The sequence below is a fragment of the Mustela nigripes genome, chromosome 1 (genome assembly GCF_022355385.1).
Source record: "Mustela nigripes isolate SB6536 chromosome 1, MUSNIG.SB6536, whole genome shotgun sequence".
Lineage (NCBI taxonomy): Eukaryota > Metazoa > Chordata > Mammalia > Carnivora > Mustelidae > Mustela > Mustela nigripes.
The window spans coordinates 204,152,966-204,168,538 of NC_081557.1; the positions used below are offsets into that span (position 1 = coordinate 204,152,966).

The 15,573-nt window shown below is 43.0% G+C and overlaps 1 protein-coding gene across 2 annotated transcripts in view; it reads left to right on the forward strand.

Annotated features, from left to right (window-relative positions):
* GRK4 (G protein-coupled receptor kinase 4) overlaps positions 1 to 15,573 on the forward strand; it is a 102,432-nt gene that overhangs the window by 35,546 nt on the left and 51,313 nt on the right. For both annotated transcript variants that reach the window (XM_059379932.1, XM_059379939.1), the window contains exons 2-3: positions 2,019 to 2,096; positions 10,933 to 11,033. In XM_059379932.1, the coding sequence (XP_059235915.1) occupies positions 2,079 to 2,096; positions 10,933 to 11,033 (119 nt within the window). In that variant the 5' untranslated portion in view covers positions 2,019 to 2,078. The remainder of the gene's footprint in view (positions 1 to 2,018; positions 2,097 to 10,932; positions 11,034 to 15,573) is intronic.

A 15,573-nucleotide genomic window follows, 5' to 3' on the forward strand; every position in this document is an offset into this window, starting at 1 on the left:
GCAGAGAGAGAGAGAGGAGGAAGCAGGCCTCCTGCCGAGCAGAGAGCCTGATGCAGGGCTTGACCCCAGGACCCCGGGACCATGTCCTGAGCCAAAGGCAGAAGCTTTAACCCACTGAGTCACCCAGACGCCCCATCGTTTGGATCTCCTGATAGTAACATGAGACCTATTAATGGTTAGGTGACCACCAGTTGACTACAATGATAGGTTCTGTTCGGTTTTGTGTTGTTTTTGATGGCAGCTGTGTGAGTTAATAAAGAACGCCTCGTTATGCCACTTGTACAGTACGTGCTGCTTGGACTGTCCTTGTGGTAGGTGACTGTGGGTTCTTGGAGCTTCGGCAGTAGAGAAATGGCATATTGCCATCTTGCCTAGTTCCCTCATGGCACCCAGTGTGATTGTTCGCTCTTTACCGCTTAGTGTTTGTTGACTGAATTAATGGCATCTTTGGCAATTAGTGTTCAGTGAGAGAAACAACGAACAGGAGAGATTTATTAATTTTTTTAAAGTTTTTATTTATTTATTTGACAGAACACAAGTTGTGGGAGTGGGAGAGGGAGATGCAGGCTGCCTGCTGAGCAGAGAGCCCCACATGGGGCTTGATCCCAGGACCCCGAGATCATGACCTGAGCTGAAGGAAGATGCCTAGTGACTGAGCCACCCAGGTGCCCCTATTAAGAGGTTTATTGCAAAGAATTGGCTTACATGACTCTGAGGTCTGGCTAAGAGAGTCTTAAATCTATAGGACAGGAGGGAATCCTCCCAAAATGGAGTGAAGCTGTTTTCCTCGGGCAGCATTCCTTCAGGAAGCCTCAGTTCTGGTTTTAGCATCTTTCAACTGATTGAATCAGGCCCACCCAGATTCTCTAAAATAATCTCCTTTACTTAAAGTCACCTAGTAAAGACTTTAATCACACCTACAAGTATGAGCCCAGCAATGACTAGATGAGTATTTGAACACCTGGACATTGTTTCTAACACATTGGCATGTGGAAAGACCCTCACAAAATCCCAGAGCTTTCTTTTCTGTTGATTGCATGCCATCCAGCGTCCAGAACGTGAGCTGGAAGGTTCTCTAAGTCAGCGGGGTTTAGTTACTAGTCGAGGTCAGTACAGTGCCCTTGAACACAGAACAGGAAGCTGGCTCTGACTGGGTCACAGCCTGACAGCCATGGCTCCCAGGCTGGGCCCGTGGAGGAGGCAGAGTCAAGTAGGAGGTACGACTCCTGCCCACAAGGGCTTTATGTGTTCAGTACATGAACTTCCTTCAATCTTCATTTCCTCACTAATCTCTCCAAGCCCATCTGGCTATTAGCTTCGCTATTCTTCTCAGCCCCGAGGTGCAGGATCCAGTGGCTTCCCTGAGGCCTCCTCGTGCCTGAGTCTCCAAGTCTGTTGACATTGTGGAACAGTCTCTGCTTGAAATTCTCTTAGCTGGGCTTTTATGATCTCTGCTCAGGCTTTCTCTCTTCTTTCTTTGCAGTTTCTTCCTTGCTTATCCTCTGTAGAGGTTTAGATACTGATCAAGTTCTGCCTTGACCCTTCCTTTGGCTTCTGGCCTGTGTGGTAGCAGGGTCTTTTATGGTCCCCTGCCTGACGCCTGCCTGCACAGGGACGTCTCCTGCTTTGGCGTTGTCAGCTCTGACTTCTCTGGGAGCTCTGCACTCAGGTCTGCCACGTGCCTCTTGGACATCTCTAAAATGCTGTTGCCTAGAGCAATGCAAGGTGTTTATTTGGTTCTATTTGGCCTCATTTAAGGGCTGAAAGTGTAATATGACAGAGAGCACTGTGGAATGTGTTGCTTTACTGCATTGTTCACCCTTAATGGTCCTTTCCCTTCCTTGCCATTAGCTTCCCAAAGAAGAGCTGCAGACACTTGGTCAGTATCAGATCAGTTAGAGCTACTCTGTGGTTCTTAGGGCACCCAGCCAATTCTGTATTTCAGAGAATCTGAAACCCTGTGAAGTCAGTGAAGAAGCTCCACTACTATTTTCCTTTGTTCTCATCTCTACCGTCAGGCAGAATACGAAGTGGCCGCTGACGAGGACCGCAGAAGCTGTGGACTGCAAATCCTACACATGTTCTTCGATGCTGAGGTGTGTTTTCTTCCTTAGATGCAAAGATTTGTTAATGCTTGCGTAAATAATTAGAGTACATTGCCCTTCTTACTTAGCTGGATAAGATATAACAAGTATGTTAAAATCTTTAATTTCTTATAAATAATTCTCTTACGCATTTTCTTTTGAGTCGGTGAGGAAATTAACAAATCTCTTAGAAAATTGGGGTGACTGGGTGGCTCTGTGGATGGGGCCAGGTCATGATCTCAGTGTCCTGGGATCGAGCCCCACATCGGGCTCTCTGCTCAGCGGGGAGCCTGCTTCGCTTCCCCCTCTCTCTCTGCCTGACTCTGCCTACTTGTGATCTCTCTCTCTGTCAAATAAATAAATAAAATCTTAAAAAAAAAAAAACTCTTAGAAAATTAATTCAAAGAATTTAAAAGTTTCTATGTTTCCTCAAACAGAAAACAGCACTAGAGAATTTTATTTGTCTTGGACTGAAAATAACATTTTTTTCCTAACAGCTTTAATGGGTCTTAGGTTTTATGCTTTTTCATCCCACAGTTTACTGTGTCCCTGAAATGAGAGCTGTTACTTGCTTCCCTTCATATGAATTCTCTTTTGTAGGCTGTTAAAAGTCTTAAACCCTGGGCAGGCCCCTCTGTGTTGTAGAATTGGAGGAGAACAGTAACAAGGATAGCTAACCCTTAGTGAATACCGCTCTGAGCTGTGTACATGTGAGTTGTTTAATACAAAAGTCCTATGAGATGGGTACATTATTATGTCCATTGTCGTAGGTAAGACTGAAAATCAGAGTGGTTAAATGGCTCACCAAAGGTAGCACAGCATGTTAAGTGTGGGAGCCAGGAGTCAAACATGGAGAGATTGTGCTTGGAGAATAGCATCGTGAGAATGAGTCCAGAATGTTCAGATTCTGAAGCTAGCTCACTGAAGATGGTAGGGGAAGCTCACTGGTGCAAAAGATAATGTGGGGGGCAGGGAAGGCCAGTGGATTGGCAAGTGAGCACAAAGATAAACACACACCCAGTGGTGTCAGAGTTTGCCTCAGACCAAATAGGTTTTGACTCCAAAGCCTGTGCTCGCCTTAGCCACCAGCATCAATACCAGACTATCATGGCTCCTAGATAATTTCCAACAGATGCTACAGCATTCACGTAATTGCAGGAACCTCCAGTGACTGGGAGGAGTTGATGTTTCATTCACCTAATTCCATTGTGTTTTATTTTTTTAAATTTAAATCACTGAATAGTTTTATATATTTTTTGACAACAGAAATAAAACTTTTTTACCATAAAAATAATTTTGACATTGACATTATTTTATAACTCTATTCTGATTAGTCAAAATATGAAACATTTAATTTTCTCCATGAGCTTTTTTTTTTTTTAAGTTTTAATCACCAGTGCTCATCACAACAAGTGTCCCTTTTAATCCCTATCACCTATTTCACCCATGCCCCCAGCCCACCTCCCTCTGGTGACTTAGTTTGTCTTCTGTAGTTAAGAGTCTGTGTCTTGGTTTCTCTCTCTCTCTCTCTCTTTTTTTCTTTGCTCATTTGTTTTATTTTTTTTTTTTTAATTCCATGTGTGAGTGAAATTATATGGTATTTGTTTTTCTCTGTCTGATTTATTTCACTTAACATAACACTATTTAGTTCCATCCATTTCATTGCAAATGACAAGGTTTCATTCTTTTTTATGGTGTAATATTCCTAGATAGATAGTTGGATAGATAGATAGATAGATACATACATACATACATAGACCACATCTTTATCCATTTATCAGTCAGTGGACCCTTAGGCTGCCTCCATAGTTTGGCTATTGTAAATAATGCTGCAATAAACGGGTACTTATATCCCTTTGAATTAGTGCTCTCATATTCTTTGGGTAAGTACCCAGTAGTGTGATTATTGGATCATATGGTATTTCTATTTTTAATTTTTTGAGGAACCTCCATACTGTCTTCCACAGTGGCCACACCAGTTTGCATTCCCACCTATAGTGCATGAGGGTTCCTTTTTCTCTACATCCTCACCAACACTTGTTTCTTGTCTTTTTGATTTTAGCTATTCTGACAGGTGTGAAGTGGTATCTCACTATGGTTTTGATTTTAATTTCCCTGATGATGAGGGATGTTGAGCATCTTTTCATGTGCCTGCTGGCCATCTGGGTGTCTTCTTCTGCCTGTTTCTAATCAGATTATTTGTCTCTGGGACATTGAGTTTTAGAACTTCTTTATATGTGTTAGATACTAACTCTTCCTTGGGATGTGTCATTTGTAAATACCTTCTCCCAATCAGTCAGTTATCTTTTTGCTTTGTTGATTGGTTCCTTCACTGTGCAGAAGCTTTTTATTCTAATAAATTCCCAATACTTAATTTTTACTTGCTTCTCTTGTCTCAGGAGACATTATCTAGAAAAAAGTTAGTGCAGCTGATGTCAGAAAAATTACTGTCTTTGCTCTTCTGGGATTTTTGTGGTTTCAGGTCTCACAGTTAGATCCTTAATCCATTTTGAGTCTATTTTTGTGTGTGGTATACAAAAAGCATCCAGTTTTCCCAACACCATCTTTTCCCATTGCATATTCTTGCCTCCTTTGTTGAAGATTAATTGACCATGTAATTGTGGGTTTATTTCTGGGTTTTCTATTCTGTTCTGTTGATCTGTGTGTCTGTTTTTGTGGCAGTAATGATACTTTTTTGACTACTATAGCTTTGTAATGTATGTTAAAATCTGGAATTGTGATACCTCCAGGTTTGTTTTTCTTTTTCAAATTTGCTTTGGCTATTCAAGGTCATTGTGGTTCCATTTAAATTTTAGAATTGTTTATTCTGGTTCTTTGAAAAATGCTGTTGGTATTTTGATAGGGATTGCATTAAATTGCTTGGGGTAGTATAGACCTTTTAACAATACTCGTTATTCAAATCCGTGAGCATGTATTATCTTTCCATCTGTTTGCATCATCTTCAATTTCTTTCCTTGGTGTTTTAAAATTTTCACTTCCCTGGTTGAGTTTATTCCTAGGTATTTTATTATTTTTGGCTTAATTATGAATGAGATTGTTTTCTTAATTTCCCATTCTGCTGCTTCATTACTGGTGTATAGAAATGCAATGGGTTTCTATACATTGATTTTGTATACTGCAACCTTAGTGAATTAGTTCATTAGTTCTGGTAGCTTTTTGGTGAAGTCTTTAGGGTTTTCTATATGTAGCATCATGTCATCTGCAAATAGGAGAAGTTTTACTTCTTCTTTACCAATCTAGATGCCCTTTATTCCTTTTCTTGTCTGATTGCTATGGCTAGGACTTCCAGTATTATGTTGAATAAGAATTGTGAGAGTGGACATCCCTGTTTTGTCCCTAACTGTCGAGAAAAAGCTCCATTTTTCCCATTAGGGATGATGTTAGGTGTGAGTTTTTCACACATGGCCGTTTTTATGTGTGTGCTCTCTCAAAACCTACTTTGTTGAGGGCTTTCATCATGAATGGATGTTATACTTTGTCAGACGTTTTTTCTGTGTCTGTTGAAACGATCATATGGTTTTTATCCTTTCTCTTGTTGATATGATGTATCATATTGATTGATTTGCAAATATTGAACCACCATTGCAACATGGGAATAAACCCCACTTGATTGTGAATGATTGTGAATTTTTTTTTCCAGTGTATTTTTGGATTTGGTTTGCTAGTATTTTGTTGAGGATTTTTGCATCTGTGTTCATCAGAGATGTTGGCCTGTAGTTCTCTTTTTTTTTTTTTGTGGTGTCTTTATCTGGTTTTGGTATCAGGGTAATACTGGCTTCATAGAATGCATTTGGAAGTTTGCCTTCCTTACCCAGTTTTTGGAATAGTTTGAAAGGAATAAGTATTAATTCTTTTTTAAATGTTTGGTAGAATTCACCTGTGAAACCATCTGGTCCTGGACTTTTGTTTGTTGGGAGGCTTTTTTTTTTTCTTTTAATGATTCAGTTTCTTTGCAGATAATTGATCTGTTCAGATTTTCTATTTCTTCCTCTTTCAGTTTCAGTAGTTTATATGTTTCTAGGAATTTATCCATTTCTTCTACATTGTCCAATTAGTTGGCATATAGTTTTTCATAATATTCTCTTAGAATTGTTTGTACTTCGGTGGTGTTTGTTGGTATTTCTCCTCTCTATTTGTGATTCTATTTATTTGGATCCTTTATCTCTTTTTCCTTGATGCGTCTGGCTAGAGCCTAATCAACTTTATAGATTTTTTTCAAAGAACCAGCTCGTGATTTCATTGTTCTATTGGTTTTTTAGTTTCTATATCGTTTCTTTCTGCTCTAATATTTATTATTTCCTTCTTTCTGTTGGTTTTAGGTTTTGTTTATTGTTCTTTTTCCAACTCCTCTAGATATAAGGTTAGGTTATTTATTTGAAATTTTTCTTGCCTTTTTTTTTTTTTTTAAGATTTTATTTATTTATTTGACAGAGAGAGATCACAAGTAGGCAGAGAGGCAGGCAGAGAGAGAGGAGGAAGCAGGCCCCCTGCTGAGCAGAGAGCCCGATGTGGGGCTCGATCCCAGGACCCTGAGATCATGACCTGAGCCCAAGGCAGCGGCTTAACCCACTGAGCCACCCAGGTGCCCATTTTTCTTGCCTTTTTTTTTTTTTAAAGATTTTATTTATTTATTTGATAGAGAGAGATCACAAGTAGATGGAGAGGCAGGCAGAGAGAGAGAGAGAGAGGGAAGCAGGCTCCCTGCTGAACAGAGAGCCCGATGCGGGACTCGATCCCAGGACCCTGAGATCATGACCTGAGCCGAAGGCAGCGGCTTAACCCACTGAGCCACCCAGGCGCCCTTTTCTTGCTTTTTGAAGTCCGCCTGTATTGCTATAAACTTCTCTCTCGCAGCTATTTTGCTGCATCCCAAAGGTTTTGAACCATTGTGTTTTCATTTGCATTTGTTTCCATGTACTTGACCCATTCATTGTTTAGTAGCATGGTATTTAACCTCCTTGTATTTGTGGTCTTCCCAGATTTTTTTTGTAGTTGACTTTCAGTTTCATAGTGTTGTATCAAGAAAAGATACACACACAGCATGACTTTGATCTTTTTAAATTTGTGAAGGTTTATTTTGTGACCTAACCTGTGATCTTTTCTGGAGAATGTTCCATGTGCACTTGAAAAGAATCTGTATTCTGCTCTTTGAGGATGGAATGTTCTGAATATATCTATCTGTTAAATCCATCCGGTGCAGTGTGTCATTCAAAGCCATTGTTTTCTTGTTGATTATCTGTTTCGATAATCTGTCCATTGAGGTAAGTGGGGGGTTAAAGTCCCCTAATATTATCCGTTATTATCGATTAGATAGATCCTTTACATTTGTTATTAACTGTTTTATGAACTTGGGTGCTTACATGTTAAATGCATAAATTTTGACAGTTCTTATATACTCTTATAGGATTGCCCCTTTATTATTTATTATGTAATGCCCTTCCTTGTAGCTTATTATAGTCTTTGTTTTAAAGTCTATTTGGGGGACACCTGGGTGGCTCGGTGGGTTAAAGCCTCTGCCTTTGGCTCGGGTCATGATCCCAGAGTCCTGGGATCAAGCCCCGCATCGGGCCCTCTGCTCATTGGGGAGTCTGCTTCCTCCTCTCTCTCTCTCTCTGCCTGCTTCTCTGCCTACTTGTGATCCTTGCTTGTCAAACAAATAAATAAACTCTTTAAAAAAAAAAGTCTGTTTTGTCTGGGATAAGTATTGTTGCTCTGGCTTTCTCTTGACAAGCCTTTGCATGAGGCTGTTTCTCTATCCCCTTGCTTTCCCTGGCTGGTGTTTTAAGGTCTAAAATGGGTCCCTTGTAGGGAGCATATAGTTGGGTCTTCTTTTCTCATCCATTCTGTCACCCTGTATTTTTTGACTAAAGCATTTAGTTCATTTACATTCGAAGTAACTATTGATAGATCTATACTTAATGTCATTTTATTGCTTGTTTGTTGGTTGTTTCTGAAGATATTCTCTCATCCTTTCTTGTCTTTCTCTCTTTGATAGCTTGCTGGTTTCCCTTAGTGATATATTTGAATTTACTTCTCTTTATTCTTTGCATATTTATTAGTGGTTTTTGATTAGTGGTTCCTATTAGGGCGATACATAACATCGTCATACAACAGTCTGTATTAAGTTCATGGTCGTTTAAGTTTGAACCCATTCTTTATTCCTTTCCTTCCCACATTTTGAGTTTATGATGTAATATTTACATCTTTTTTATTTTGTGAGTTTCTCGACTGTTTTTACAGAAGTATTCATTTTTATTGCTTTTGTATTTCCTCCCTTCATACCATACTTTTTAGTCTTTCCTTTCCATTGAAGTCACCTTTAATATTTCTGGCAGGGCTGGTTTAGTGATAAGCTCCTTTAGTTTTGTTTGCCTGGATGAATCTTTATCTCTCCTTCTTTTTTATTTTTTAATAAGTATTTTATTTATTTATTTGAGAGAGAGGGCGCACAAGCAGGGTGTGGGGTGGGGAGGGGCAGAGGGAGAAGCAGGCTCCCCGCAGAGCAGGGAGCCTGACTCGGGGCTTGATCCCAGGACCCTGAGATCATGACCTGAGCCAAAGGCAGACATAGTAAAGATGGGAAAATGCCTCATTTCTGTTAGATCATTTAAATGACACCTATTGGGGCGCCTGGATGGCTCAGTGGGTTAAAGCCTCTGCTTTCGGCTCAGGTCATGATCCCAGGGTCCTGGGATCGAGCCCCGATTCTGGCTCTCTGCTCAGCAGGGAGTCTGCTTTCCTTCCTCTCTCTCTGCCTGCCTCTGCCTACTTGTGATCTCTGTCTGTCAAATAAATTAAAAAAAAAATTTTTAATGACACCTATTAATGGCTATAGTTATATCAGTATTGTTCATTTTTAAAAATGAGTTTTCTATGGGGCGCCTGGGTGGCTCAGTGGGTTAAAGCCTCTGCCTTCGGCTCAGGTCATGATCTCTGCGTCCTGGGATTGAGCCCTGCATTGGGCTCTCTGCTCTGCGGGGAGCCTGCTTCCTCCTCTCTCTCTGCCTGCCTCTCTGCCTACTTGTGATCTCTCTCTGTCAAATAAATAAATAAAATCTTTTTTAAAAAATGAGTTTTCTATATTGTATATTTCTATCACTAGTTCAACTTTGATGAAAGTATTTCTTTGATTTGTAGAAAACCCAGTTTTGTTGTGTTAGCTTAGCTATACCACTGCCAGAAATCAGTCTAGAATGCATTTCTCATGCCTAATGACAAATTAAATGTGCAATTGAACATGATCTGGGTATCTTTTTCAATAACTCTGGACATTAGTTTTGTTTTGTGTTTTCTTTCTCTGGAATTTTCTAGTTGAGGATTAAGAGAATGGGAAGCTGGTGTGTAGGGACATAATTAGTGAGGATGTGAAGTGGTAGGGCCTTTTTGGAGGTCAGCTTTGCAATGAATATCAATGTTTAAGAGACAGGTATCCTTTGAGCTAGTTATTCTACCTCCAAGAATCTGTCTTATAAAAACACCATGGTACAAAGATATACATAGCAGTGGTGTCTGCAGAGGAGGAAATGGGTAGCTTGAATGTGTCAGAAGGACAAATAAACACATCCTCTGGAAAACCATGCAGTCTTTAGGAAAATATAGTAGCTTTCTTGGTTGCAGCACATATTTACAAAACTACATATATATTTTTATCCCATTTGTGTGAGAAAAAAATGTGTATTTCTGAGGGTTTGTGTTCATGTGGATGTGTTTACATTTTTTAAATAAGATTTTATTTATTTATTTGACAGAGATCACAAGTAGGCAGAGAGGCAGGCAGAGAAAGAGGGGGAAGCCGGCTCCCCACCGAGCAGAGAGCCTGATGCAGGGCTTGATCCCAGAACCCCGAGATCATGACCTGAGCCGAAGGCAGAGGTTTAACCCACTGAGCCACCCAGGCACCCCTACATTTTTAACTGTGACAAAAAAGACATAAAGTTGATCATCGTAGCCATGTCTAAGTGCACAGTTCAGTGGTATTATACATACTGATGTTGTGGGCAGCCTTCACCACCATCCATCTCCTGAACTTTCTTTCTCCTACAGATCTGAAATTCTGTCCCTATGAAACACAGCTCCCACTTTCTCCTCCCATTCCATTTTCTGTCTCTAGTATTCTGACCATTTGAGGGACCTCATAGAAGCGGGATCATACAGTATCTGTCCTTTTGTGGCTGGTTTATTTCACTGGGCATAATGTCCTCAAGGTTTATCCATGTTGTAGCAGGTCAGAACGTCCCTCCTCCTTGAGGCTGAATGACATTCCCCTACATGGATGGATCATGGTGTTCATCCATTCATCTGTCAGTGGGCCCTTGGGTTGCTCCCACCTTTTTGAATATTGTGCATAATCCTGCTATGGATACAGTGTAGAGATATTTCCTAGAAAACTTGCTTTTCACTCTGATTCGATTTGCTTAGAAAAAGATCTGAAAAGGTGGACAACACAGTGAACTCTGGAAAATGACACCAGGGCAGCAGGTGAAGGTGGCCCTTTGACTTATTTCAGGCTCTCACTGTTGTACTTCTTTTTTTTTTTTTTTTTAAGATTTTATTTATTTATTTGACAGACAGAGATCACAAGTAGGCAGAGAGGCAGGCAGAGAGAGAGGAGGAAGCAGGCTCCCTGCTGAGCAGAGAACCCCAATATGGGGCTTGATCCAGGACCCTGGGATCATGACCTGAGCCGAAGGCAGAGGCTTTAACCCACTGAGCCACCCAGGGCCATGCTGTACTTTTTTTTTCTACAGTAAGCATTAGGTTTTGTTTATAGCTGGTAAATTATGAAATCACTAACTATCATGCATTTGGTTTGTGCTGTATCAAAAAGGCAGCAACCCCTTTACCAGAAATACCTACCCGTGTTTTGAAAGAATGTCGGTTGAGACTGAAGCAGAACCCCGGCAAGGACGTCTTCGAGGAATGCACGAGGTAAGCAGCCCATGCCACCCCACACAGCCATGTGGCTGACAGCAGACGGGGGCTTACAGGGCTGCCCTCTGCATGACACCAGCTCTTACTACAGAACTTTCCCAGTTAATGCAGTCACTTTCACTGGAGAGATGTGCATGAGGGGTGATAATTACACAGATGGAAGGGACACACTGAAGTGGGTCACATCATGGAGACCCAGTGTTTGTGTGTAGCTTTGTGGGTCCCTGACCCTCCAGTCGGCCTTCTGAAATATGTGTGTCTGGGATGAAAGGATACCCATAAAGTGTTATTTTTTAAAGCCCTAGGCACTTGCATGTTTTCTCTAGATGTTTGCAATAACAGACAAGAAAATTCCAAGTGAAAGCACTTTGACTAAATCTGTCTTCTGATGTATACAGGGAGGTAGAATGGTTTCTGGACTGATCTGGCCCAGAATACGGAGTCCTCTGCCCCGTCAGGCAGCATTCGGGTGTCATTTCTCCTAAGGTCCATTCAACAGAGGCTGGTTCATGCTGGTTCTCTGTCCAGTGCTGTGTCCATTTCCTGGGGCGGCCATCACAAAGTTCCACAAACTTTGGTGGCACAAAACAGTAGAAATGTATTCTCCAGGCTCCTGGGGGGTTTAGTCAGCTCAGGCCATGGTCCCAGGGTCATGGGAAGGAGTCTTACATTGGGCTTCTGGCTCAGCCGGGAGCCTGCTTCCCCTTCTGCCTCCTCCCCTCTCCTCCCTGCTACTCGTTCTCTCACTGTCTCTGTCTTGCTCTCAAATCAACAACAGAAATTTATTCTCACAGTTCTGGAAGCTGGGAGTCTGAAGTCAGGCCTCTCGAGGACAGGATCTTTCCTTGTCCCTGCTTATCTCCCTAGTGTTTTTGGGCCTGCAGCTGCAGCATTTGAGCCTCTGCTGTCTTTGTCCTTGTGTTCTGTCCTCTTCTTAGAAGAGCATTCGTCCCATTGGATCAGGGCCAACTCCACTCCGGTATGACCTCATCTTAACTCATGGTATCTGCAAAGACCCTTATCCCAAGTAAGGCCAATATTCAGAAACCAGGGTTAGGACTCAACATATCTGTTTGAGAGAAGCATTTCAAGTCATGATAGTTTGCTTCTTTGGGTCGAGGTTATGCTAGAGAACAAGATAAAACATTGTGGACTGAGTTTTCGTTCCTACGGGCCTTAAAATAGGAATTGCAGAGCCTCAGCTTATTGTTTTTTCAGAAAATATTAAGCACCTATTTTGTGTTGTCATTGATCTAGTTTTCAGGAGTAAAATGATAAGCAAGGATGAGTTGATTCTCTACTTCTAGGGAGCTTATACCCAAGTGGAATGATAGAGAAATCTGTGTCAGTTTCCTATTGGGGCCATAACAGATTGCCACAGACTTGATGGCCTAAGACAACACACATCTATGTTCTTCAGTTCTGGAGGTCAGAAGTCTGAAAGCAGTATCGCTGGGCAGAAATCATGTTGTCCGCAGGGCCTTGCTCCATTGAGGATCTAGGGGAAAATCCATTTTCTTGTGTTTTTTTCCGGCTTACAAGAGTACATTACTTGGCTCGTGGCCCCTTATTCCACGTTCAGAACCAGCCATACAGTGTCCTCAACTTTGTCTCTGCTTCTGACTTTTGGAAGACTTTTTTTACTCTATACGTCCACATCTCCCTTGGCCTCCCTCTTTCAGTGGCATGTGATGGCATTTAGTGTCCACTCAGATAATCCAGGATTATTTTCCTATCTCAGGCCCCTTAACTCAGTCATCTGCAGAATCTCTGTTGCCAGGAAGGGCGATAATCACAGGCTCCAGGAATGGGGACCTGGGTATGTTTGGGTCATTGATTATTCAGCCTACTGTAGGCGCTGAGTAAGTTGCCAGGGAGGGAGTGCTGAGGGCATGTCTCCTAACCTGGGGCCCCGAGAAGAGCCTTCACAGAGACCTTTCCCTGCAGACTGAGGAGGAGGCCAGGGAGCACAGAGACCTGCAGGGGAGGGGCTGGTCAAGGATTGCTGCTGCTTCACCCCAAGAGGGCCAGGGAGAGGGTCCTCATGGTTCCCTCTCCCTGGTCCTTATTCCCAGGTACCCTTTCTGTCACTTGGCAAGTGTTCACACAGGAGTCCTCACATGACCTTCTGGAGGTCAACCCTCATTTGACAGAAGAGGAATGGAGGCCCAGGGAGCCAGGGAGAGCAATTAGAGTGACCCATTTCACTGTGGCAGTTGTTCAGGTGATGGTGGCCTAGCCTGCCTAATGATAGTCATCATGGAGACAGATGAATGGATTTCAGAGAAATCCGTGAGGCTGCTGGGCTAGGGAGGACAATACAGTTTCTTTGGGGACACATTTGAATTTGAGTTCTTTTCTGGACATCAAGCAGAGCTGAGATGTTAGCAGCTGCAACTGGGGTGTTCCTGGAGAGGAACAGGAGGCAGGATCTGGGGTCATAGCCCCTGTGCAGATGTGACCAAGGCTGTGGGGGTGGAGGCAAGACCTGGGCATATGCACAGAGTGGAGATTGAAGAGAGGAGTGCACTGAGAGCAGATAGGCACAGCCTCCCTTCTTCTCTCCCTCTGCATCCCTCTGCGCCTACTGCCTGGTTCTGTCCCCTCCCTCCAGTACAGGGCCCCAAGCTGAAACTGCATTGGGAGAGGGAGGGGACAGATGCCAGACAGAGTGACAGTGGCACAAGAGGTCACATCCCTGTTCTGAAGAGGCCAAGGGCGGGGTCCAGCAGGGACAGGGATAGGGTGGGAGGCTTCGGGAGAACAGAGGTGTTTGTAGTAGCAGTGCATTGCGGTGCGGTGCACGGGGAGAGAGGCCCATTCAGGGACCAAGAGCAGGAATTGCATTTTGACTCATACGCTAGTGCTTTTAAAGCTCTTTCCTGTTTATATTTAATGCCCAAGGAGGTCTTAAGCACATGGTCTGATCTTGATGTTTCAGGACACTAGGACACCGAGATTTGAAGTCATTCATTCATTCAACAAATAATCCTGAGGGCCCATTATGTGCTAAGTACTGTCCTAAAAGCTTGGGATAATGGGGAAACACTACAGACAATTCCTGTCTTCATGCAGTTCACTTGTGGCAGGGAATGGCTTACCTGGCCTGTGCACCAGGAGTGTCTGGAGCTAGCTGTAGCATGGGCAAGATGCTTAGTGAGAATGTCAAATGACCAGCTCCATACGCCCTAGATAAACGGTTTTAACCTGTCTTTCTACCGGGCAGTTGTGCGGTATTGGACTAGAGCCCTCTTCTCTGGCTGGCAGCAGCCTCCTTCTCTGAAAATGGGCTGTTCTCTGAGGCTGGTAATCTCCAGTCAACTTTTACTGGTTCTTGTTGGTTATTCCCATGAGTGGAATATGAGGGTTTGTGCCGTGGGCCTCCTTTGCGAGAAGGTGTTGCTTGTTTGACCGCTTCTCTGGTAGAGCAGACAGGCATGGCCTCGGGTCTCTGATGACTGTAGTCCTCGTGTTTCGTAGTGAGAAGTAAATATATTAGCTATACTGGACTTATAGTTAAAAAAATGATGATAAAAAATAAAAGAATCAAAATTCTCCTTGGCTTCACGTGAGCCATTTGTGAAAGTGGAAGGGGCCAATCTTTGAGCGCATGCCTTTGCTCTTCCAAGTTTTCTCCCCAGTGTGCACACATCGTGAGCTCCTTCCTGTACCTGTGTGGTGAGAGACCTGCCATGGTAACAACAGACAGGGAGGCTTAGGAACTGAGTTACTCCGCCTAGTGACAGGAAGTGGCCATGACCGTTATCCTTATTCGGCAGCTTGGGGGATGGAGGCCAGAGAGGTTTGGTAACCTGCTCCAGGCCTTTCAGCGGGTGGGAGGCAGGCTGCTTGAGGACAGAGCAGCCAACATCCGCACACGGATGCATTCGCTGAGAAGGGCCGTCACCAACCTGGTTTGCATGCCGCTTTTGCGAAGATCCCTCTTTTTGGTGCCATTTTCATTTTGCAGAAACTGCTAGAAAAAATCTAAGAATTCCTTTTTTTTTTTTTTTTTAAATTTTTTTTTTTTTTTTGTTTTTTTTTTTAGATTTTATTTATTTATTTGGCAGACAGAGATCACAAGCAGGCAGAGAGGCAGGCAGAGAGAGAGGAAGGGAAGCAGGCTCCCTGCTGAGCAGAGGGCCCGATGTGGGGCTTGATCCCAGCACCCTGGGATCATGACCTGAGCCGAAGGCAGAGGCTTTAACCCACTGAGCCACCCAGGCGCCCCGAAAAAATCTAAGAATTCCTAAGTAGTCACTTCAGATACTGTGTTTTTGCCCTCTCGGATGTTGATGTTAGTTTGTAGACACGGGGAAGAGCACCAGATCCCGTAGGCCCTTGTGATGGCGTCTCCTAGGGGTGGCACCTGTGTGGGGCACATCCACACCGTGGGCGTAGGCCTGTCTGGCTCCAACACCTCAGCTTCTCCTCTCCTGTGCACAACAGTGGGCGTCAGCAACTGGAAGAACATGGTTGTGATCAGTCACTCTGTGCTGCCCAGAGTATTCCTTTGTGATTTAGAATTACCAAAGAA